This window comes from Phyllobates terribilis, unplaced genomic scaffold (genome assembly GCF_046119375.1).
Source record: "Phyllobates terribilis strain yellow unplaced genomic scaffold, ASM4611937v1 Scaffold_11__3_contigs__length_659146591, whole genome shotgun sequence".
NCBI classification, from domain to species: domain Eukaryota; kingdom Metazoa; phylum Chordata; class Amphibia; order Anura; family Dendrobatidae; genus Phyllobates; species Phyllobates terribilis.
In genome coordinates this window covers 55,149,574-55,173,710 of record NW_027362771.1, presented here as the reverse complement: position 1 = coordinate 55,173,710, position 24,137 = coordinate 55,149,574, and the positions used below count along the sequence as shown (strand labels likewise).

Genomic DNA, 24,137 nt, shown 5'->3' with positions numbered 1-24,137 from the left:
AAGTGGTCAGATTTACCGCAATAAAAACACAATCCTTTAGCAAACCTGCGGTCTTTTTCCTGAGAGTGGGGTGACATCGCCCCAATCTCCATCGGTTCTCCACCCTCCGAACAGACCCTCTGAAAACTAGGAGCTGCCATAGCAGTAGATTTCTCTTCATTACTCCTAGCACGCAGTCTCCTGTCCACATGTATGGCTAATTGCATTGCCTCCTGCAAGGTTCCAGGTTTTGGGAAGGCAATCAGCAGATCCTTAACCCTTTCACCTAGACCATCAAGAAACAAACATTTTAATGCTGAGTCATTCCATTCCACTTCAGCCGACCATCTTTTGAAGTATGTACAATAATTTTCTACATCACCTGATCCCTGCTTCAAACGTCTTAATTCAGTTTCAGCAGATGAGACTCGATCAGGAACATCATACAACAACCCCATAGCAGAAAATAAATTTTCCACAGATCTAAAACATGGATCATTAGGTTGTAGAGAAAAGGCTCATCCCTGTGGTTCTTTGCGCAAAAGTGACATTATAAACCCAATGCGCTGTGATTCATTCCTCGAGGATCTGGGTCTTAAACGAAAATATAATAAACAAGCGTTTTTAAAGGAAAAAAAATCTTGCCGTTTACCATAAAAAAAATCTGGCAGTCCTACCTTCGGTTCGACAAAATGCGCTCCAGGACAGCTACTCACGTGTTGCTGGAGCTCGGCCACCTCCAAAGACAGTCCCTGCAGGCGTTGAGCCAACTCCTGAACCGACACCATGCTGAAATCAGGATTTCTTTCCTTAGAGTGTTTTATTTTTGGGCTGGACTTACAGTTATGAACTGCTACAAACACTAAGGAAAGATAGGAAAACTGTCCCTACAATAGGACTAAGCTGATTCCCTACGATGCAGCGGGGGACCTGTTCCTTGTGAACAGACCCGCCTAAGTCCTCGGCTAGTTTGAATGCAGACCTATAGATATAAGGGAGGGGTCCCTAAAAGAACTAAGGACTGTGATATAGTTGGACACCTCCAAGCAGAAATTGTAGCAGAGCAAAGACAAACAAACAGAAGTACTAGTGGTCAAAAGACCAAGCAAACTACAGAGTAAGGTACAAGGCACCTGGCTAGCTTAAGAGTAAATGTAACACTGAAGTCCAGCAAGGCCAGGAGGGCGGAGCTGGATTAAATAGGCAAAAAGTCATGTGACCAGCAAAATAGAAAAAACTAACAGGAGGGTTCTAACAGCAGCGTGATGGGGTTTAGGGGTGCCATGCATACCAGTATAGGAATTGCTGTGCCATGCATACCAGGATAACGATGAAGGGTGCCATGCATACCAGGATTGGGGATGAGGGGTGCCATGCATACCAGGATTGGGGATGAGGGGTGCCATGCATACCAGGATTGGGGATCAGGGGTGCCATGCATACTAGGATAGGGATTAGGGGTGCCATACACACTAGGATAGGGATTAGGGGTGCCATGCATAACAGGATAAGGATGAGGGTGCCATGCATACCAGAATGAAGGGGTGCCATGCATACCAGAATGGAGGGGTGCCATGCATACCAGAATGGAGGGGTGCCATGCATTCCAGAATGGAGGGGTGCCAAGCATACCAGAATGGGCATGAGGGGTGCCATCCGTACCAGGATGGGGGATTGGGGTGCCATGCATATCAGGATGGGGATGGGGGCCACGTATAATAGGAAGGGGGGCACATATACCAGGATGGGGGATATAAACAGAATTGAGGGACATTACTCCTATACTAGTGTCAGCAGCAGACCCCCTCCCCCTTAACAGTGCATCGTGACCACATTTTTTTACTTACATTTTTTTTTCTATTTGCCTCCTCTAAAACCTAGGTGCGTCTTATGGTCTGGTGTGTCTTAGTCCGAAAAATACGGTAATAATGATATATTAGTCTTTTATTTTCCTGATGTCCATGATTAAATGTGGTTGGCCACTTCTTATGGACTCTATAGTGAGTGCACAGCTTTAATATCCAGCTCTCTTAAAAAAAGGATCAAAATTATTCAATATATACATTTATAGCAACTAAGCTTCAAGTAATTTTATCCATGGCCCCAAACCCTTACATTGGCAAAATGTATAGCAGAAATGTCATACACTGAAATTAAAACCACAGACATCGTAAGCGCTCATGCTCTGTCTATTGATGTCAGCAGGCAGTCAGCATTTTACTCAGCCATGATTAGAAGCAAAGAAGGGATATGCTGTCATTTGTAAACCGTGAAGATTTATTATTCATTTATATTACTCACTTAAATAGCACCATTAATTCCACAGCGCTTTACAGACATCTTCATCGCTGTCCCCATTGGGGGACAATCTAAATTTCCTATTAGTATGTCTTTGGCGATCCATCATCAGCCCGGCCCCTACCAGAAGCTAGAAAAAACAGCCTGTACATTTAATATAATAAAACAATTCTACAACTTATTGCCATGAGTAAGAAATACTGAACATTGTTCTATTGGTAAACATGGTTTTCTATCATGGCAAAGACTATTTTATCTTTGGATTCCAGGTCCATGCCCTTATTCCTATTCATCATTGCTAGTGAATTTTTCTTCTTATGATTACATTTAAAGCTAAAATGCCAGCAATACTGTGATATGGTACAAATGGCCATGAAATGGTTTACAGAATAGGATATGCCTATAAGGTTAAACGCTTCTTGATCCCGATATAGCTGTTTATAAAGATTACGAGATACAAAGATCTGCTTCTAAGCCTAAAGGCTTTCTGGAGAAGAGAGGACCCGGAATTGTAATCTAATTACTGAAGGTAATCACTTTCGATAAGAGATATGAACAGCCTTATTGTCCAAATGATCATCAGATAATCCTGTCCTTGGCACTACGGACACATTGCCATTTGTTGTAGGGGAGGATTTTCAACTACAAGTGAGCATGAAGAGAGTCCTAAATATATAGTTCGATTTCTAAATACTTTAGTGCCATGTTATAAATCGAGCTCAGCATAAAATCTGTTTATCCAAAACTTTCCTGAACAAATGAAAGTTAAACTATGAATCAATATCATAACGTCTGAGGAGAGAGTAGTCCTTCAGCACCCAGGGTAAGCAGGTGGTTATAATCCAGGTAAGAAAAAGTGTTGACCTTTTATTGAAGCATGAAACTGCTAAACTGTGCTAATGAAAACCCCGTCGGCCAATGCAATTTTGTGTGAAAACACGCTTTCTCAAGGCCTCATCAGTGTTTTTCTGGTATGGATAAAGTGAGAAATAAATGACAAAGCTTCTCCTATACTTTGTGATGTTTAACACAGACAGCTCATGGACGGAACACGAATACCATCCGTGTGCTGTCGGTATTTTTTATGGACACATCCTTATATTGGCCCTTGTCATCTTTACTGCCGGTAAAAAAATAGACATGTCTCCATGTGGTTTGCATGGACACACAGTGTAAAAACACGGACATACGAGCAGCCCATAGGTTATAATTGGTACGTGTGGTATCTGTGAATAAAAAGAATGACACGCATCGTAAACACGGGCGTGTGAAGGAGGCCTTATATAGTGGAAAAAAATTCAAGCCAATGAGTAATGACCCAACGTATGGTAAAATTACATTTTTGGACTACACTAGGTCAGTGTTTCTGGACTCCTGTCCTCAAGGTCCACCAACAGGTCATGTTTTCAGTATTTCCTTAGCATTGCCCAGGTGATAATTCCATCACTTGTGCAATGTGAATGGAAATCCTGAAATCATGATCTGTTGGTGGACCTTGAGGACAGGAATTGAGAAAAACTGCTCTAGGTGCATATGGGCCTATGGAGCGGATCGGCAAAAATGGAAGTCAATAAAAGCCATGAAGACTATTATTTACTAAATGGAGACATCCTTGCTGTACTAAATCAACCATTTTAGCAAACACTGTTTCACAACAAAAATTCTTTTCTGATTCACAGTCCGTTATATGAAAAAGATAGTCAGAAACAATTTTTGGATGTTGGAATTAGCTCTTTTATGTAAAATAAAAATATGCGTAAGTTTGACCATCAAAGAAATGACCTTTCTTTACAGTCATTATGTCTAATCTGCACACAATTGTTACCAATGATTGTGCTGTTTTTTAGCTTACAAACACTTTAGTCCACATCCTTGGAGCATATTAAATTAATGATTTTTAAAAGTTATCCACAGATGTTCAGTTGGCTGGCTGCCACAGCCTAGAGATGCTGAGTGCTGGGGAAAGGAAAGAAGATCTGCAAACTACATAGTTACTGTATATCAGTTATGGAAACAAATATAGAAACTGGGCATGAATTTGACATAATTACTGCAGAATACTTTTTCTATTAAGAAAATTGCTCACTACTCACATCCTTATTTCACAGCACTTACCCATTAAAATACTCAACAGTTTTTGAACTCTTGAGTTTACACCAACAATTCGGTAAAGCCCCTGTTCGTTAATTCCTGTGAAGAAAAGCAGGATTTTAATAGATGAACTTATAAACAATGAATTTCTTGATAAGAAACCTTATTATTAAAACGGAAGCAAACTCAAAAGTTTCCTGGACCTTGTGTAGTAGATGAAGCCAACAAAACCTTAAAAAAACAAACAATATATATATATATATATATATATATATATATATATATATATATATATATATATATATATATATATATATATATATATATATATATATATATATATATATAGATAGATAGATAATCTCAAACAAGCAGATTAATTCTACAAAACAATCTTTAGCTGGTGATATTATTTTAAGGCGGATACAATTTATTGATTAACTTTTATTAACTATCTGCACAACAGGAAAAAAATAACTGCCATAGTTTTTAGTTTCCGCTATAAATTTTACATGGTCTCCTGCACAAGATACATTTTTGAATTTTATTATAGGCCAGACATATAAAGAATACACAAGCAGTACTTTCCAGAAATTCTTGCAGCTCCTTTAATGTTGCTGTAGGCCCTTTGGCAGCCTCCCAGACCAATTTTCTTTTTGTCTCTTTTCATTAATTTTTTAGAGACTTCCAGTTCTAAGTAATATCAATGTTGTGCCAAATTTAAGTCACTTCTTGATCACTGTCTTCACACTGTCTTCCATGATATACTCTATGCCTTGAAAAATTGTACCCTGCTCCTAATTGATAACTTTCAAAAAGATCCCTTTGCTATTTTGTAAGCGGTTTACAGGCTACGGCTTTTGCTTTAAAATGCAACTAAGGAAATGTCAGGAAAATCCTACTAGAAGAGCTAGACTTTATATGTGGTTAATCAGAATTACCGTAAATGATGGCAGCTGTGTACTGGCTACTATTTTACATGAGTTTAAATGTTATTGGCTAGAACATAACCACATCCCAAATTATAGGAGGGCATTCACACTTATGCAACTACATTTTTTTAGTTTTTTTTATTTTTTTTTTTAATTCCCCCCTCAAAAAGATTTCAGCTTGTTTCATAATGGATTTGTATAGATTATGGCTGACATTAAAAGGTGGAAAAAGTTCTGAAATTATTCTTATTGGTATGATTTTTTACATGACGAAAACTCGGCATTTTAACAGGGGTGTGATGACTCTTGTCCACTGTATATAACATTGAGCAGTTTATAAGGTCTTATGACACAGAAAGAAGCAAAGAACTGTAAGGAATGACTGCAATATTTTGTATAGGCAGCACAATTGTCTGAGAGTCACACAAAGACTAAAAAGTCCAGATGTGCGCAAAATCAGTAACATCCTACTTCAGTCTAGTGACCATATTAAATAGACTTCTGACAACTTTATGAATGAGCACTTTCAGTAGTTGCTTTTACGCAAGTGAATCCATCTAAAATAGTGAACGCTAATATTCAGAACAATGGCCACCGTCCATCTCTGAAATCAGAAAATGTTCTGAAAAGGTCAAGTTGTTTTTAGCAGACTTAATTGGTTCCTTGTATCCTAATTGTAACGGTCAACTGCAGCAGACTATAAAACTTCACTGCCATTATTTTATTCTACAGAATTGCTAAATTGACAAATCATCCAAATCTCCAATAAACTCTACAAATTGCGGGCAAGGACTTGGTCCAAACATAGAAAAACAAAAACTCAGAATGCAATATAGCTGAAAAGTAGACAAATACAGTCATGGCCGAAAGTGTTGGCACCCTTGAAATTGTTCCAGAAAAGTATTTCTCTCAGAAAATTATTGCAATTACACATGCTTTGTTATACAAAATGTGTTTTTCGAATACACATAAAGCAGAGGAAAAAAAAGGCAAGTTGGACATCATTTTACACAAAACCCCAAAAATGGGCTGGACAAGACTGTTGGCACCCTCAACTTAATATTTGGTTGCACACCCGTTGGAATAAATAACTGCAATCAATCGCTTCCTATAACCATCAACAAGCTTCTTACACCTCAACTGGAATTTTGCAAACTGCTCCAGGTCTCTCATATTTTAAGGGTGCCTTCTCCCAACAGCAATTTTAAGATCTCTCCACAGGTGTTTAAATGAGATTTAGATCCTGACTCTATGATCACTTCAGAACTCTCCAGCGCTTTGTTTCCTTCCATTTCTGGGTGCTTCTTGCTTGGGATCATTGTCTTCTTGGATGAACCATGACCTAGGATGCAAACCCAGCTTTTTGAAACTGCATTGAGACCCAAAATCCTTTGGTAACCTTCAGATTTCATGATGCCTTGCCAGTGGCAGCAAAACAATCCCAAGACATCTTTGAACCTCCACTATATTTGACTGTAGGTACTGTGTTCTTTTCTTTGTAAACCTCATTCCATTTTCAATAAACAGTAGAATGATGTGCTTTACCAAAAAGCTCTATGTTGGTCTCAACTGTCCACAAGCCACTTTCACAGAAGGATTTGGCTTACTCAAGTACATATTGGTATACTGCAGTCTAGCTTTTTTATGCCCTGTGTCTCCTGCCATAGCGTTTTATTTCATTCAAATGTCGACAGATAGTTTGCGTTGATACCAATGCGCTGACACCCATAGTTTGCACTGATACCCTGAGCCTGCAGGATACCTTGAATTTCTTTGCAGCTTGATTGGGGATGCTTATCCACCATCCAAACTATCCTGCATTGCCTCCTTTCAATTTTTCTCTGCTGTCCACGTCCAGGGAGATTAGCTACAGGTTGTACACATATTTGTATTGCGCACAATAAGGAACATCAAGATCTCTGGAGATGGACTTGTAACCTTGAGATTGTTGATACTGTTCAGCAATCTTGGTTTTCAAGTCCTCAGACAGTTCTCTTATCCTCTTTCTGTTCTCCATGCTTAGTCAGTATACATACACACAATGCAAAGATTGAGTCAACTTCTCCCCTTTTTATTTGGTTTCAGGTATGATTTTCATATTACCAGCACTTGTTGCTTGCCATTGGTGAATTTGAACAAGCATCACATGCTTGAAACAAAGTTGTTTACCCACAATTTTGGAAAGGTGCCAACAATTTTGTCCAGCCCATTTTTGGGGTTTTGTGTGAAATTATGTCCAAATTGCTTTTTTTCTCATTTTTTTGTGTTGTTTCAATACAAAGGAAAAAAATATGTGTATAACATAATATGTGTAATTGCAATAATTTTCTGGCTGAAATACTTAATTTTCTGGAACAATTTCAAGTTTGCCAACACTTTCGGTCATGACTGTATTTACCAGGTTGATGAGCAATATATATTCTAAACTCATCTGCTTGGAATGATGGTGCATGTCCGATGTAGCAACACCCCAATTTTCTATACCTTCAGGGGAAAATATAACTCTTCACCCTCATTCTAAATGCTTTACAGATGCCCTCAAATAATTTGTGGGTAGAAGTGTTCTTAAATATTTTCCTAATGTTTCCACTTTTTTTTTTTGTTTTGGTTGCTCTGCAGCACCATGTTAGTGTAGCTCATATTTTTTTGTGCTCGATAACTAAGTAGGGTCTATATTGTCAGCTGCCAAAGGAGAAAGGAGTCCAATTTTGTTAAAAGCTTGCTGCCAGAAGTAACAAGCAACAAATGAAATCACCATTAGCTATGAGGCCACGTTCACACGTTCAGCATGTGGTCAGTATTTTACATCACTATTTGTAAGCCAAAATCAGGAGTGGAACAATCAGGAAAAGTATGATAGAAACAAGTAACCACTTCAGCATTTCTCACCCGGTAATGATTTTGGCTTACAAATGCTGATATAAAATACTAACCAAATACTGAACGTGTGATCGTGGCCTTAGGAAAAAGGCAGCCACATCCGCTGATATCAGCAGATAGTTTAATGTGTATGGGGGCCTCCAGACTCTCCCTCAATATCTTTGTCGACCAATCCTTGTGTTCCCTGGTAGATAAGATGCTGCAAGTGGAGTCTGGTACTCTCTCTTAGAGAACACAGGTGCGCTTCGCTGAGCTGAGTATTCCTGTGTTTAGCTATGTGCACACGAAGCGTGTTCGCAGCATTTTTTTCACAGCAGAAACGCTGTAAAAACGCTTGTTAATAGGTCTGCCAGCTAATGCAATGCTAAACCTTATGTGCTGTGCACATGATGCGGAAATTTCCGCTCAGGATTAGCATTGCTGAAAGAAACGCAGATTTTACCTGCGGATTTGCTGAGTTTCAATTAAAGCCAGTGAGCGGGAAACGCGGTGCAGGTGGTACCAAGGTCGGGAGAGGAGGACTACAACTCCTCTCATCCGACTGCCGCCCCCGCTGATAACAGTGAGAGCGGCGCTGCTGAGGGGAGCAGTAGTTCTCCTCAGCAGACACAGGAACCACCGGCAGTGAAAAAAAAGAAAAAGTAAAAAAAACAATCCATATACTCACCTGCCGGCAGCCCCCGCTGTCCTCGGTCCCAGCGATCCTTTCCTCCCGGCGAACGGCGGTATACTGCAGGGAGCGTGCTCGCTCCCCGCAGTATACTGTACTTCCAGGACCTGTGGTCACGTGAGCGATCAGCTGAAGAACGTTCCCAGGGTGATTGTGGAGAGAGCTCACCAGGGCTGATCAGCTTATCTTCACCTGATGAACCCCAGTGACCTCCTGCACAGTAATGCACACTGACAGGGGTGATTTTACACCCGTCAGTGTATACTGCTGTCTTCTACAGCAGTGTCATCAGTGATTGCTGATGTCACTGCTGTAGAAGTGACCCAGATCGCCGTGGGACAATCGTTGGCGGTACGTGGACTGCGCCGTTGACGGCGGACAGGTGAGGGATATGGTTGTTTGTTATTTTACGTTTTTTTTTCAGAAGATCGATGGCTTCGCGGATCTGTACAATAAATTTTTTTTAAAAAAAAAAAACGTGTTTTGTATTTCATTAAAATACTTTATTTTGGCTGTGTATTTATTGAAAAAGCGGCGACCATTTTACTACGCAGTTAGTAATGGGGGCGTCTTATAGATATATAGGATAGACTTATCCTTTTAATCCTTCAGATGATACCATAGGAAAGTCAGCAGGTCCCCAGGACTAGGATAGATATTTATAGGACATTTCATAACTTTCCCAAATTCTTATGAAAAAAATATTCCCCACAAACTGCATTGAATTACTGTACCCAATTTATTATATATTTTAGGAGTCGGTCCATTTTATACTGCCTCCGATTCCGACTTCACGACTCGAACTCCATAGCCCTGGACAAAAGTCCAGGCTAAAGGCTCACAAAAACAGGGCACAGGTTTTGTTTTGTACCTATATGTAAGTATAACCAGAAGAATACCTTTAAATTCAAAAACCATGTCAGATTTCAAACAGTATTCTCCCACTGATGACTAATCTCAATTTGTTTCCTGACAGGTAAGATAAAAGCAATGTTACAGACATCTGTGTAGCCTTGATTATTCAGTTGACCTAAGCTTAATGCCATCTGTGGCACATGTGCTCACCTCTCGTTTCAACAGCTTGGATACACTTCCGGATGATGCTGAAGCCAATACTGTCCAGCTGGGCAGCTAATAGAAAAGACAAAGTTTAGAATATACCTGACACCATAATTAATCCGAAGCCTTTTATATATCATTTTTTTCATAGGACTCAGCTGAATAATACAAAGATAAAAATCACCATAACAATAAAACTTTTTCCCCCATGTCCTAATTACAATGATCTTCTAGCTTTCAGATTGTTCTTGACTCTACCGCTTTCCTGATTTACATATCGTTATAATTATTTTTCCCCTTTTTCACATTTTGCTTTAGGGTGTGGTCTGATGATGCTCCCCAAAGCTGATGCAACCCATGCTTAAATACTACTGTGGGTTTTAGGAAATGTCACTCAACCCTCTACTGCATTTTTATAGTGGATGGTTTTTGCCCTTATATTATTCTCACTATACAAATCAGAAAACCACAACTGGATTTTTTATTTAGTGTACATTTTATGGCAATTCAGGGAACGTTTCTGATAGGGTAATTTTGCAGAGCAGCCTAAACAGATGCCCTCAGATAATCCCAAGAGTAACGCCCCCTTGGAAAAGACCATAATATTTAGCACTAAATAAAACGGCCTATATTTCTAGAACCGCAAGATCGATTTTGAAAGAACAAAAATGGCAAAATTGACTTGGTGACAAGTCCAGTTTAACAGAAAAGGATACCTCCAAAGCTATAGAGACAAGTCCAAAAGAGCCTAAATTTACTAATCCTAATGGAAAATTCATCATATATCTGTGACTAAGTGGTACTGGGACCTAATCTAAAATCATAGCTGTATGGTGTATATTGAGACCAAAATTCTTGTACTTGTGAGAACTGAAATGAAAAGTTTGGGGATGGTATTAGCAGCCAAATCTATTTATCCCAGTGGAATAGCAATAGGATCTTATTACTTTCACAAACTGGCCTCTATTATACTGAAGTGCTGCAAAGTGAAAGGCTCGCCTGGGAATTTATTACAGTGAGATAAAATATTTATTTTGTACAAAGTTATGATACCCTAAAGGCATTCAGCTCACATCCTGAAAGAGATCTGAAACCGTCAAAGTAATGAAATATAAGACTCAATTAAGCAGCTCAGTAACTGGGATTTCTCTCTGTGTTATTCCGATTTCATTTTTACAAATGAACATTACACAGAATGAATAACTCTGGAATGGTTTGCATATATTGAACAGAACTGAGAAACTTAGAAGGAAAAAAAACAAACAAAAAAAAACAGCAATTCCACCAATACATTTTGAGTTTTTTATTACACCATCCACTGAGGTAAAATGAGCAATTAACATTATTCTGTGGTTTCAGTACAGTCACAAGAACGCCAAATGTATACAGTTAATGTATATTTTTGGAACACCGGCAAAAAAAAAAATAGTGTCGCCAACCCTTTTTTTTTCTTCTTCTTTTACAGTTTTGGCATAACATGTATTGCGCATTGCAAATCAAACTGTCCACTTAGGAAGCAACACTGATTGACAATCAATTTCACATGCTGTTGTGCAAATGGAATAGACAATAGATGGAAATTATTGGCAATTATCAAGACACCCTCAATAAAGGAGTGGCTTTGCAGGTGGGGACAACAGACCACATCTCAGTACCAATGCTTTCTGGCTGATGTTTTGGTCACTTTTGAATGTTGGTTGTGCTTTCACACTCGTGGTAGCATGAGACGGACTGTACAACCCGCAGAAGTTGCTCAGGTAGTGCAGCTCATCCAGGATGGCACATCAATGCGAGCTGTGGCAAGAAGGTTTGCTGTGTCTGTCAGCGTAGTGTCCAGAGGCTGGAAGCGCTACCAGGAGACAGGCCAGTACACCAGGAGACGTGGAGGGGGCCGTAGGAGGGCAACAACCCAGCAGCAGGACCGCTACCTCCGCCTTTGTGCAAGGAGGAACAGGAAGAGAACTGCCAGAGCCGTGCAAAATGACCTCCAGCAGGCCACAAATGTCCATGTGCTTGCACAAACGGTTAGAAACCGACTCCATAAGGGTGGTATGAGGGCCCGATGTCCACAGATGGTGGTTGTGCTTACAGCCCAACACCATGCAGGAAGCTTGGCATTTGCCACAGAACACCAGGATTGTCAAAGTCGCCACTGGAGCCCTGTGCTCTTCACAGATGAAAGCAGGCTCACACTGAGCACATGTGACAGACGTGACAGAGTCTGGAGACGCCGTGGAGAGAGAGATCTGCTCCCTGCAACATCCTTCAGCATGACCGGTTTGGAAGTGGATCAGTAATGGTGTGGGGAGGCATTTCTTTGGAGGGCCGCACAGCCCTCCATGTGCTCGCCAGAGGTAGCCTGACTACCATTAGGTACCGAGATGAGATCCTCAGACCCATTGTGAGACCATATGCTGGTGCGGTTGGCCCTGGGTTCCTCCTAATGCAGGACAATGCCAGACCTCATGTGGCTGGAGTGTGTCAGCAGTTCCTGCAAGATGAAGGCATTGAAGCTATGGACTGGCTTGCCCGTTCCCCAGAACTGAATCCGATTGAGCACATCTGGGACATCATGTCTCGCTCCATCCACCAACGTCACGTTGCACCACAGACTGTCCAGGAGTTGGCGGATGCTTTAGTCCAGGTCTGGGAGGAGATCCCACAGGAGACCATCCGCAACCTCATCAAGAACATGCCCAGGCGTTGTAGGGAGGTCATACAGGCACGTGGAGGCCACACACACAATACTAAGCCTGTATTTTGACTTCTTTTAAGGACATTACATCAAAGTTGGATCAGCCTGTAGTGTGTTTTTCCACTTTAATTTTGGGAGTGACTCCAAATCCAGGCCTCCATTGGTTAATAAATTTGATTTCCATTGATGATTTTGTGTGATTTTGTTGTCAGCACATTCAACTTTGTACAGAACAAAGTATTCAATGAAAATATTTCATTCATTCAGATCTAGGATGTGTTATTTGAGTGTTCCCTTTATTTTTTTAAGCTGTGTATATTTATTATATATATATATATATATATATATATCTCCGCACAGTACAGACCAAAAGTTTGGACACACCTTTTCATTTAAAGATTTTTCTGTATTTTCATGACTTGAACATTGTACATTCACACTGAAGGCATCAAAACTATGAATTAACACATGTGGAATTATATACTTAACAAAAACGTGTCTTATATTCTAGGTTCTTCAAATTAGCCACCTTTTGCTTTGATGACTGCTTTGCACACTCTTGGCATTCTCTTGATGAGCTTCAAGAGGAAGTCACTGGAAATGGTTTTAACTTCACAGGTGTGCCCTGTCAGGTTTAATAAGTGGGATTTCTTGCCTTATAAATGGGGTTGGGACTATCAGTTGTGTTGTGCAGAAGTCAGGTGGATACACAGCTGATAGTCCTACTGAATAGACTGTTAGAATTTGTATTATGGCAAGAAAAAAGCAGCTAAGTAAAGAAAAACGAGTGGCCATCATTACTTTAAGAAATTAAGGTCAGTCAGTCCGAAAAATTGGGAAAACTTTGAAAGTGTCCCCAAGTGCAGTTGCAAAAACCATCAAGCGCTACAAAGAAACTGGCTCACATGAGGACCGCCCCAGGAAAGGAAGACCAAGAGTCACCTCTGCTTCTGAGGATAAGTTTATCCGAGTCACCAGCCTCAGAAATCGCAGGTTAACAGCAGCTCAGATTAGAGACCAGGTCAATGCCACACAGAGTTCTAGCAGCAGACACATCTCTTCAACAACTGTTAGGAGGAGACTTTGTGCAGCAGGCCTTCATGGTAAAATAGCTGCTAGGAAACCACTGCTAAGGACAGGCAACAAGCAGAAGAGACTTGTTTGGGCTAAAGAACACAAGGATGGACATTAGACCAGTGGAAATCTGTGCTTCGGTCTGAGGATTTCAAATTTGAGATCTTTGGTTCCAACCACCATGTCTTTGTGCGACGCAGAAAAGGTGAACGGATGGATTCTACATGCCTGGTTCCCACCGTGAAGCATGGAGGAGGAGGTGTGATGGTGTGGGTGTGCTTTGCTGGTGACACTGTTGGGGATTTATTCAAAATTGAAGGCATACTGAACAAGCATGGCTACCACAGCATCTTGCAGCGGCATGCTATTCCATCCGGTTTGCGTTTAGCTGGACCATCATTTATTTTTCAACAGGACAATGACCCCAAACACACCTCCAGGCTATTTGACCAAGAAAGAGAGTGATGGGGTCCTACGCCAGATGACCTGGCCTCCACAGTCACCAGACCTGAACCCAATCGAGATGGTTTGGGGTGAGCTGGACCGCAGAGTGAAGGAAAAGGGCCAACAAGTGCTAGGCATCTCTGGGAACTCCTTCAAGATTGTTGGAAGACCATTTCCGGTGACTACCTCTTGAAGCTCATCAAGAGAATGCCAAGAGTGTGCAAAGCAGTCATCAAAGCAAAAGGTGGCTACTTTGAAGAACCTAGAATATAAGACATATTTTCAGTTGTTTCACACTTTTTTGTTAAGTATATAATTCCACATGTGTTAATTCATAGTTTTGATGCCTTCAGTGTGAATGTACAATTTTCATAATCATGAAAATACAGAAAAATCTTTAAATGAGAAGGCGTGTCCAAACTTTTGGTCTGTACTGTATATATTATATATATGCAGTCACATAACTTTTTGACAATTAATAAAATTTATTTTTGATAATAGATACTTCATCTTTGGGGGAAGAAGCAACAATTCTGCCTTTTTTTCCATTGCAGGATAAATAATGCTTTACTTTATTCCTTTATTAATTAAGGCCATTACAGGAATGGATATTACAAATAGGTTTATTTTCTAATTTTTAAGTAAAAAAATGGGAAAACTTTTCGGTCTATCTAACATACTTGTGATTTTTGAAATTATTCATAACTTTTTTTCTTTTACTATTCACTGGAATATGCAACAGACTGATTAAATAGTACAATACACTACTATACTTCTGCATTTTAGTCCAAATATAATAAAGTGAAAAAAGTCACAACTTTATTGATCAATCGATTGGTACACAGAAGAAATACAACCTGAGAAAAGCGGGCACACATTCAAATTGGAAACATGCAGTATATTATCAAGAACCATAAAATAGGATAAAAAAAATTATATATTAGAAGTAACTGTGTAACTGAGTGCCAAAAAATCACTTATAAAACACTTATGTCATACATGTCAAACTCTGGCCCGTGGGCCAAATCTGCCCACTGGGTGGTTTTATTTGGCCCGCGACACCAGAACCACCACACCATGTGTGGCCATCATTCTGTATGGAGGACTATATGGGGCCCATTATTCTGTATGGAGGACTTTGTGGGGCTCATTATTCAGTATATGGATTGGCCCGAGACTTTCATGTTTTTCATTTTAGCCCTCAGTGTGTTTGACATCCCTGACTTCTGTACTGTTCAATGTGCAAATATAGTTACAACTATTAATACCAAATTACTAGGAATGTAATGGCATAGTGAACACTAACTCAGGAAGTAATACAAGCATGTGATAATACATGTATTGGACTTATCAAGTGCAGAAGTGCATGGATACATATGGAAATAAGGCTCACAATACAGGTAATATAGTATGGAAAAATGCTAGAGGCAAGTATGTCCCTGTGTGAGGACAGCATTGACTTCCAGGAGGATGCGCCCACCCCGATGTGCGTTTCAGTGTTTACCTTCGCCAGTGGGTAATGACTAAGGCAAACACTGAAACGCGCATGAGTGCATCCTCCTGGAAGTCTCTGCTGTCTTCATACAGGGATTTTTTTTTAATGCAGGAAGTGACATGAAAACTGAAAAAAAAAAAGAAAGACTATTATTTCATAATGAAAGCTGCACAGTGTTTTTAGCAACTTTGTAAATACTTTGCATTACTTATACTAAACACCGATTTCAACATCCTTCAACATTCAGCAAACGCAGCGCAAGTTTCAAATCAATTTCTCTTGCGGAACGCATAGTTTTGTGTGCAGATTTTTTCCACAAAATTGCATTACATGCGGAAAATCCACAGGTAAAAAAAACTAATATGCGTTTTTGGTTCATTTCCAAAGTGGAAACGTACTAAAACCGCATGTAATCCACACGACTATCAACAAAGTTTTAGCAAAGCCAAATACCAGAAAGTATCAAAAAGAAAGCAGTTTTTTTTATGACATTTCAAAAAGAAAAACACTGCAGCATCAAAAATTGCATGTAAAAAAAAACACTCAAAAAACACAATGAAAAATCACAAGTAATCTAATTTACTTAATAGATACAGATATACTGCAGAAAATCAGCTACATCAAAAACTCACCAAATACCCCTCATGGAAACATAACCTAAGACTTTGCTTATTATAATACTAAACACAATACTAAAGTATCCACAGATTTAATCCTATTTTGCACCTTTTGGTAACAGCTTATTAACATTTAAAGCCATCAAACTGAGACAAGAAGTTTTCAGCTTCACCCAGATGTAAAGGACAAGACTAATTCCCACAAGCTAGTAGCTAAATACGTCAGCTTCCTGTTCAGATCATGAAAGGTCAGGGATTCTTTTGCAGTCTTGTACCCTTTTAATGGCAAGAAATAATATCTAATTAAATATCCAGGCAGCTTTTATCGTTCTCTGATTTGACTCTTAATGAGGTACTACAGGGATAAGAGCTTATATCTAGGAGCTTCTTTGCTAAGCTTTAGTACAGAAGTTTTGACTCTGTCTCCCAGCGGCCACAACCTAATTCACTAGTAGCTCAGCAACTGCTGAAGATAACTGGCCTGCTGATGAATGCTGAAACTTTACAGTCAGCCCAGCTACAGCCCACTATCCATGTTAATGAGGACTTTTCACAAAATTGTATATATCACCAAAAAGGGGCAAAGTGGTGGGCTAAAATGTTCATGTTTTTTTTTTCTCCACTGCATTGTGAAGATGTGAGGTTTTAAAGTTTAGGCTAAATATACAAATTTTAATCAAGGAGACGTTAACAGATATTATTCTCTCTGGGGGGGGGGTTACTTTTTCCCCTCTATGATGCTGTCCAATCATAAGAAGGTAGCATCACACAGAGGAAAACAAAAGTCAATACACACAATGTCAAACAGGTATTGCGATCCTGTTAATCCAAGCCGCAATGGAGTTAATAAAGAGGTTGTGATTTGTTTTACTCTAAGGCTGTAATTTTGAAGACTCACTGGTCCAAGGTATACAAAACAAAGTGAAAATAAATAATACATTTTTAAAAAAATTATAGGTGTTTGAATCAGTACTTTCCAATTTTAAAAAAGCATAATTGGTGTTGCTGGGTCCGTTAAAGTCGAATATATCATTATAAGTTTGCTATCACTGAAATTGTACTGACTTGAAGAATCTTGTTGCTAGTTCCCTGCTATCATCTGTACTCCAAATGAGTACATTTTGATATCAATCCATCTGAAGGCAGGCAAAAAGATTAGGGAAACGAAGGGGTTTGGAAGCCACTTACATGCATATTTTACTTAAAAGAAATGAAGACAAATTCCCTAAGAGCGTGATTTTCAAATTTCATAATTTCCAAGCTGGACAAAATTTATAAAAAAAAATAAAATAAAAAAAATTAAGTTTTGTTACACTAAGTAACAACTAGAAGCAAGTTTTCTACTGGAAGAAATTCAATGAAACACAAAGTTTAATCTAGCAAGTGGCAATGAAAATGTTAAATTTTCCCATCCAAACATCCTAGTTGGATTAGTTTTCATATGAACTATGCACTGGCCCTGAATGTTTGATCCAGACAAACAAACTGGGAAATGATGCAATGATTCCCAGCAAGCCAAGGAGAGGTTAACCTATAAAATATTACCACCTTTCTAGGAAAAAAATTAAAACTTATTGTTATGCATCCAAGTTAAACAATATATGAGCTGAAATAAACGCTTGCTGACAACATTTAGAATACAGCCATTACAGAAATATGGATGACATCAATCCTAAAGAAACGGATTTGTATTCATAGCACTGAAAAATACAATTAGCAAACACATTTGTATTAGTAACAAATCAAATGGTAAAGTGCTACAGATCAGAAATTCTACACAGGAGAGACCTACCATATAGTGCCACCATAAAAGTAGGATGCAACATAACATTGCTTTTCAGATAAGTGAACTTACAGGTTTACTGATTTTACAATATTAGCAATGTTCTAAAATAAAAAAAATGAAACCACTTCTACTGTTTAAGGGATTGTCAACTATTTGGATAACTCCTTTCTTAAATGCATGAGTCCTCTGAGTAAGATAAAAGCTTATTCTCACCTCCCGCATTGGCGTTGTTCCAGCGATACAGATGACTGGTTCCCCGGCACTCGCCGATGAGCGACTGCTGATTGACTGAAGTGCTCACGTGAAAAAACGTCAAGCAAGCACTGGACCACTGACATCCAATTTGCTGGAACTATGTAGTTGCGGGAGGTGAGTATAAGCTTTTTTTTATTTTACTTGGGGAACGCAGGCATTTAAGAAGACATTGTCCAAGTAGTGGAAAACTCCTTTAAGAGTGAACTGACCTAAGCAATCAACTGCTTCAATGATGAAATTAGCATGTAAGCAATATTCAGAAGCTGTCAGGTGACCATAGGACTGGATGTCATCACTTCTGGTACCAACATGGACCACTGGAGTAGCAAGAGATTTAGGGTGTATGTAACTGATATTTCTAACAGTTATATCCTTTCCCTACTGGAATGCCAATTTTGTAAAATCCTGGTAAATACTGACTAGCAAAATTACATTCCCCAAACAGTTTAACCCTGCTATTCTGTTCGGGTCTACTATACACTTATAATGTTCCGGTCATTTTTGACCAGACCTATTAAAGTCTTGATTTTTAGCTAATTTAAGTGTTTTATTTGAATACTTGTTTCATTATTATACTGTATGTGAACATGGTTGTTCATAAACAAATTAAAAATGAAATAAAAACCTTAATGTTTATTTTTTTGTATCAAAAAATGTTACATGGCCTTATTGCAATATTCATGCATACTGCACATAAAAAAATATTCTTTATATAACTGTAAACTATAACTAATAACATCAAACTGTATGTAAATATATTTTTTCCGAAAAAAAAAATAAAAAGTTCAGTTTTCTCTATATAAAATGGTAAATAAGGTTCACGGTGCTAAATTTACTGTTTGCATTCGTCACAAGTATAATTTACATGTGTTTTGCATAAGTACTTTGCACAACTGAAACATATCACATTTGTTTTGTGATTACTTGATGTTGGACAGGAGGCGCATCGTTTCCGTTTTAGGCTGGTTGAGTTGCTGGTGGAGGCCGTGGGTATCGTAGCAGTGCCGGTGGAAGCCGTTGGTTCACTTTCTTTAGCATGCCGGTGGATCCTGTGGACGGCTGCCGCTCCATCATCTCTGGGTGTTGCTTTTCTTTCTTCGATATATGGGCTAACCAGTGATTTTCCCAACTCCTCTATAAAAATTCTTCTTTTATATAGTTTATTTTTGTTCCAATTTGGGTGTATTTCATGCCATAACACAAATGCATTCTATGCCGACACATCAAGAATGTTGTAAAAAAACAACCATTGGCCACCGATTTGTTTTGCGTTTACAGGTGTAAGTGCCTACGAGTTGATCTAGAGTATAAACAGCCCCTTTTGTGGCATTGTAATGTAAAATCATGTCCGGCTTTCTGACGTCTCGATTACTGATTGCACTATCATGGTGCATTTTGCTCATCAGAATGACCCGTTTATGTTTTTTGGAAACGTAAGAAACTACTGTTATATCCTTAGTAAAATAAAACATAGAACTATAAACGTCTCTCTTATTGAGGATACCTTGCGACAGTTGTGGCTTATTTTTTCTAACATTACCCAGCATGGTCATTTTTCTTTTCAGCAACATCTGCCCCAGTTGGTCTGATGTGAAAAAATTGTTGCATGTAACATTTTGTCCTTTGAGTCCGTGTGTCAAATCCAGAACTACTCGCATACCTTGATTTTTTTCAGCTCTTTTTCCAGTGTTTTTGCCTATGTATACCTGAGCGTTTACAGCGCATGAGCTTTTGCTGTCGCACAGAGTCCATGTTCTGATGCCGTGCTTTGCAGGCTTACTTGGAATATACTGTGTGAACGGGCACCTACCTTTGAAAGACACCAGTTGTTCATCTACAGTCACATTTTCACCAGTATTATAAAATGCTTTTCAGGTCAGCATTACACAGTAATAGAACCGGCTAACACAAGGAAAATAAGAAAATCTTTTCATTTGCAATGTGAAATGTTGACATCTGAATTGAACTATTTCTATATGATCAGCAGGGTAAATAAGATAGAGCGAAAAAATTTTGCACATAACTATACTGGAAGCAAATCCATCTGCTGTATCGTAATTTGAAAATGTATGTATGTGTAAATCTGCACGAACCAAAAGGACCTAGATAAATTGATAAATAGTAGTAGATGCAATATATAGTCCAAAATGAGATTAGAACTCCTTTATTTTACTCAAAAAATGGCTGGAGAGGAGTATAAAAGGCTATCAGTCATTTTTGACCGAACAGTACAAGTGTAAAAAAAAAACGTGGAGCAAAAAATTAAACAAAAATAAATACCCATAGTAAGAACCCCTCAAATGAGGAAAAATCAATTAACCACAAGTTTCAGAACCGCATAATGAATATTTAAAAAAATATCAAATTTAAAATTTGGTCATTTTTGACCCAACAGAACAGCAGGGTTAAACCCTGAACTGTTATCACAGCATCATCCCCCTAAACAACCAAGCACAATGAAAGCACTACTGTGCCCAGCACTCGGCAGACATCTCTACAGGTCACTTCCATACAAACAAAAAATTTAAGGTAATGAGTGCTAAGAAACCCCAAGCCATTTCATAATCCAATCACAAAAGGAAATGCAGTCAACAATAGATTGATGAAAAAAAAAGAAAAATAAATCGAATGAATTGAGGAAATGTAATTTCTACTGATCACACTAACTTCAAGAAAACGACTGTCCTGTTACTTCCAAGTTAAAGGTTAAAATAAATTGCTATATGTACAGGTAGTAGCTTATATTTCCAGAATAATTACAGACAAAATCCATCCTAAAAAGAAGTATTTTTATTGCTTGCAGAAAGCTTTGGTAAATAATGGGAAGAATGGGAGTGCATCAGTTTAAATGGGTTGTCTGAAAGCCAAAGTATTTTTCATTCTAAATCCCTATCTATTTAGTGCCATAATCTAAAATAAACTGCCAGCATATGGCCACTCTCTAATTCTGCATATGTGGTAAATATTAAAAGTGGCACTTTGTGTTTAATTTAGAGAAACTACTTATTATATTAGTTACAGTGGCTTGTAAAAGTATTCACCCCCTAGGCGTTCTATCTGTTTTGCTACCTCACAACTTGAAATGTCACTGTTTTTTTTTTAGGGTTTTCAAGACAAACAGGTTTTGCTTACGAATATACCTGTATTTCGCCCCATCCATCTTCCCCCTCGACTCATACCATTTTCTCTGCCCCTGCTGCTGAAAAACATCCCCACAGCATGATGCTGCCACAACCATGCTTCACTGTGAGGATTGTGTTCTTGGGGTGATGAGCTGTGTTGGTTTGGCACCAGACATAGTGTTTACCTTGGGGGCCAAAAAGTTTAATTTTGATCTCATCTGACCACAGCACCTTCCTCCATACATTTGGAGAGTCTCCCACGTCTTTTGGCAAACTCAAAATGAGCCTTACAATTTGTGTGTGCAACTTGTAAGGCTCGTTTTTAGTTTTTTTCTGCCCACTCTTCCACAAAGGCCACCTCTATGGAGTGTACGGCTTATGGTGGTCATATGGACAGATACTCCAATCTCTGCTTGAGAACTCTGCAGCTCCTGCAAGGTTACCTTTGGTCTCTGTGCTGCCTCCCTGATTAATGCCCTCCTTGACTGGACTGAGTTTTGGTGGGTGGCTCTCCCTTGACAGGTTTGTTGTGGCCGCATGTTCTTTCCATTTGATGATAATGGATTTGATGGTGCTCCGGGATATCATCAGAGATTGGGATATATTTTTTTTATAACGCAACCCTGATGATTTGTACTTCTCAACAACTTTATTCCTGACTTGTTTGTAGATCTCCTTGGTCTTCATGGTGTTGTTTGCTTAATGGTGTTGCAACCTCTGTGACCTTTCTGAAAAGGTGTGTATATACTGACAGACGATGTGACACTTAGATTGCACACAGGTGGACTTCCTTTCACTAAGCATGTGACTTATGAAGGGAATTGCTTGAGCCAGAAATATTTAGGGGCTTGATGGCAAAAGGGGTGAATACATATGCACATACCAAATTTTAGTTATTTGATCTCAAATTTAATTTATGCCTTTATTTTTCTCACTTCACCAACTTAGACTATTTAGTGCTGATGCATCACACACAAATCGTATTACAAAAATATTTAAACAAATACAATTGTAACGAAACAAAATAGGTAAAAATCCAAGGGGGGGGGATACTTTTGCAAGCCACTGTATGTAGATTACATTCTTGTATGATTTGTTTATTACAAGTAGTGTTGAGCCACCCCCGTAGTGTTCGAGTTCGGTTCGGTTCGTCGAACACCCGTGTGTTCGCAGAACTGTTCGTCGAACACCTTCGAACACCTTCAAACACCGTTAAAACCAATGGCAGGCAAACAAAAACACATAGAAACACATAGAAAACACCTTCAAAGGTGTCCAAAAGCTGACAAACTGCTCAGAAGACACAACTAACACATGGAAAAGTGACAAGTACATATAGTCATGCGAAAAGAAAAGAGGTGGAGGAGTAAAAGGAGGGGGAGACACAGATATAGGCATGTCATGCCCTTCTAAAATCCAAAAAGTGAGAAGCCGACACGTTCAGTCCGCTCCTGCCCGTGCCACCTCCGCGTCGCCGGGTTTGTGCCAGAGCCGCAGTGAACCCTGACGGCCAGCCCCCCTCTCCCAATACTGGTGCCTGTCCGCTGGTGGGTCGAGCGAGCCCCCCTGTGGTGGAGGCAGCTCTAAGCTTTTTAATTTAAATTGTCTCTCTAATTTGAATGAATACACTTTAAATCCATTTACAAGGATCTATTGGAGGGCAAGTCTCATGCCAGCAGCCGCGTAATTCCAGCTCCAGTAGCGTCCACTAAAGCTGCTGCAGTTAAAAAGCTTTTATAAGGATCGAGCTCGGCTGTCCACCGCAAGGCATCCTACTACCAGTCCCAGCCCCTATGCCTTGGGGTGCCTCCTGATGCTCTTCACTGAGTATCCCGTGGTCCCGAAGCATTTCCTTTGAAAAAATTAAGTGTCCAAACTACAGGTGGTGTAGCTTGCTTAACAGCCGGGATAATCCGCTGACTAGCAGACACTGCTACTAGGCACAAAGTATTTCCTGGGCTAGATGCAGTTAAAAATTTGTAATTAGATACTCTCGTTGGATGCTGAGAAAGCATTCCATAGAGTCTCCTGGCACGCCATATATGATTCTCTTAAAAAGCTTGGGGTAGGGGTCTAGGGGACCCTTTTATAGCCAAAATCACGGCCCTGTATCGCAATACGTCACCTAGGCTGAAGATAAATGGAACTGTAGCACCCTGAGGGCTCGGTTGCTACAGAGGTATTGCACCTCACCCAGAGGTGTGATATCTCACTCTCAGGTAAGGATGTAGTGTGGATCAGGACCCGACACCTGCATGCATTACACCACATTGCCGTGGGGCAGGGCGACCAATATGCCCCTGAGATGGGCACGACAGTCCCTGTCCCTGGCTGGAGTGGGGGGAGGGAACACTGAGGAAGGGGAACCCTGTAGTGCAGGAGCAGGGAGGAAGCAGTTCCTGGGTGCATTGAGAAGGGAGTATAAAAGGTGGGCACCATCTTAGTTCAGTGCAGAGAAGTCTGAGCAGAAGTGGCAGGGAGCAGGGGCTCTGCATGAGCTCTGCTCCGGAGGCGGGCCTAGTAACAGAGGCCCAGGCCTGGAAGAGGGAGAAGGAAGGAAGAGGAGCGGAGAAGGCTCCAGGAACGAGGAACGAAGGGATCCCAGGGGTGCGGACGGGCGAGTCGCCACCGCACGCCCGAATCCACCTGCATGGAGGGGTCAGGCCAAAGGGGGAGACCGGTCCCCGAAACTAGTGGAGGCAGGAAACGACACTCAGCTAGAAACAGGAGGCTGTGACAT

General features: G+C 39.8%; 1 protein-coding gene across 3 annotated transcripts in view; it reads right to left on the bottom strand.

Moving 5' to 3' along the window:
* ARHGAP26 (Rho GTPase activating protein 26) overlaps positions 1-24,137 on the bottom strand; it is a 608,729-nt gene that overhangs the window by 357,761 nt on the left and 226,831 nt on the right. For all 3 annotated transcript variants that reach the window (XM_073651266.1, XM_073651268.1, XM_073651267.1), the window contains exons 13-14: positions 9,916-9,981; positions 4,393-4,467 (exon numbers count right to left, since the gene is read on the bottom strand). In XM_073651266.1, the coding sequence (XP_073507367.1) occupies positions 4,393-4,467; positions 9,916-9,981 (141 nt within the window). The remainder of the gene's footprint in view (positions 1-4,392; positions 4,468-9,915; positions 9,982-24,137) is intronic.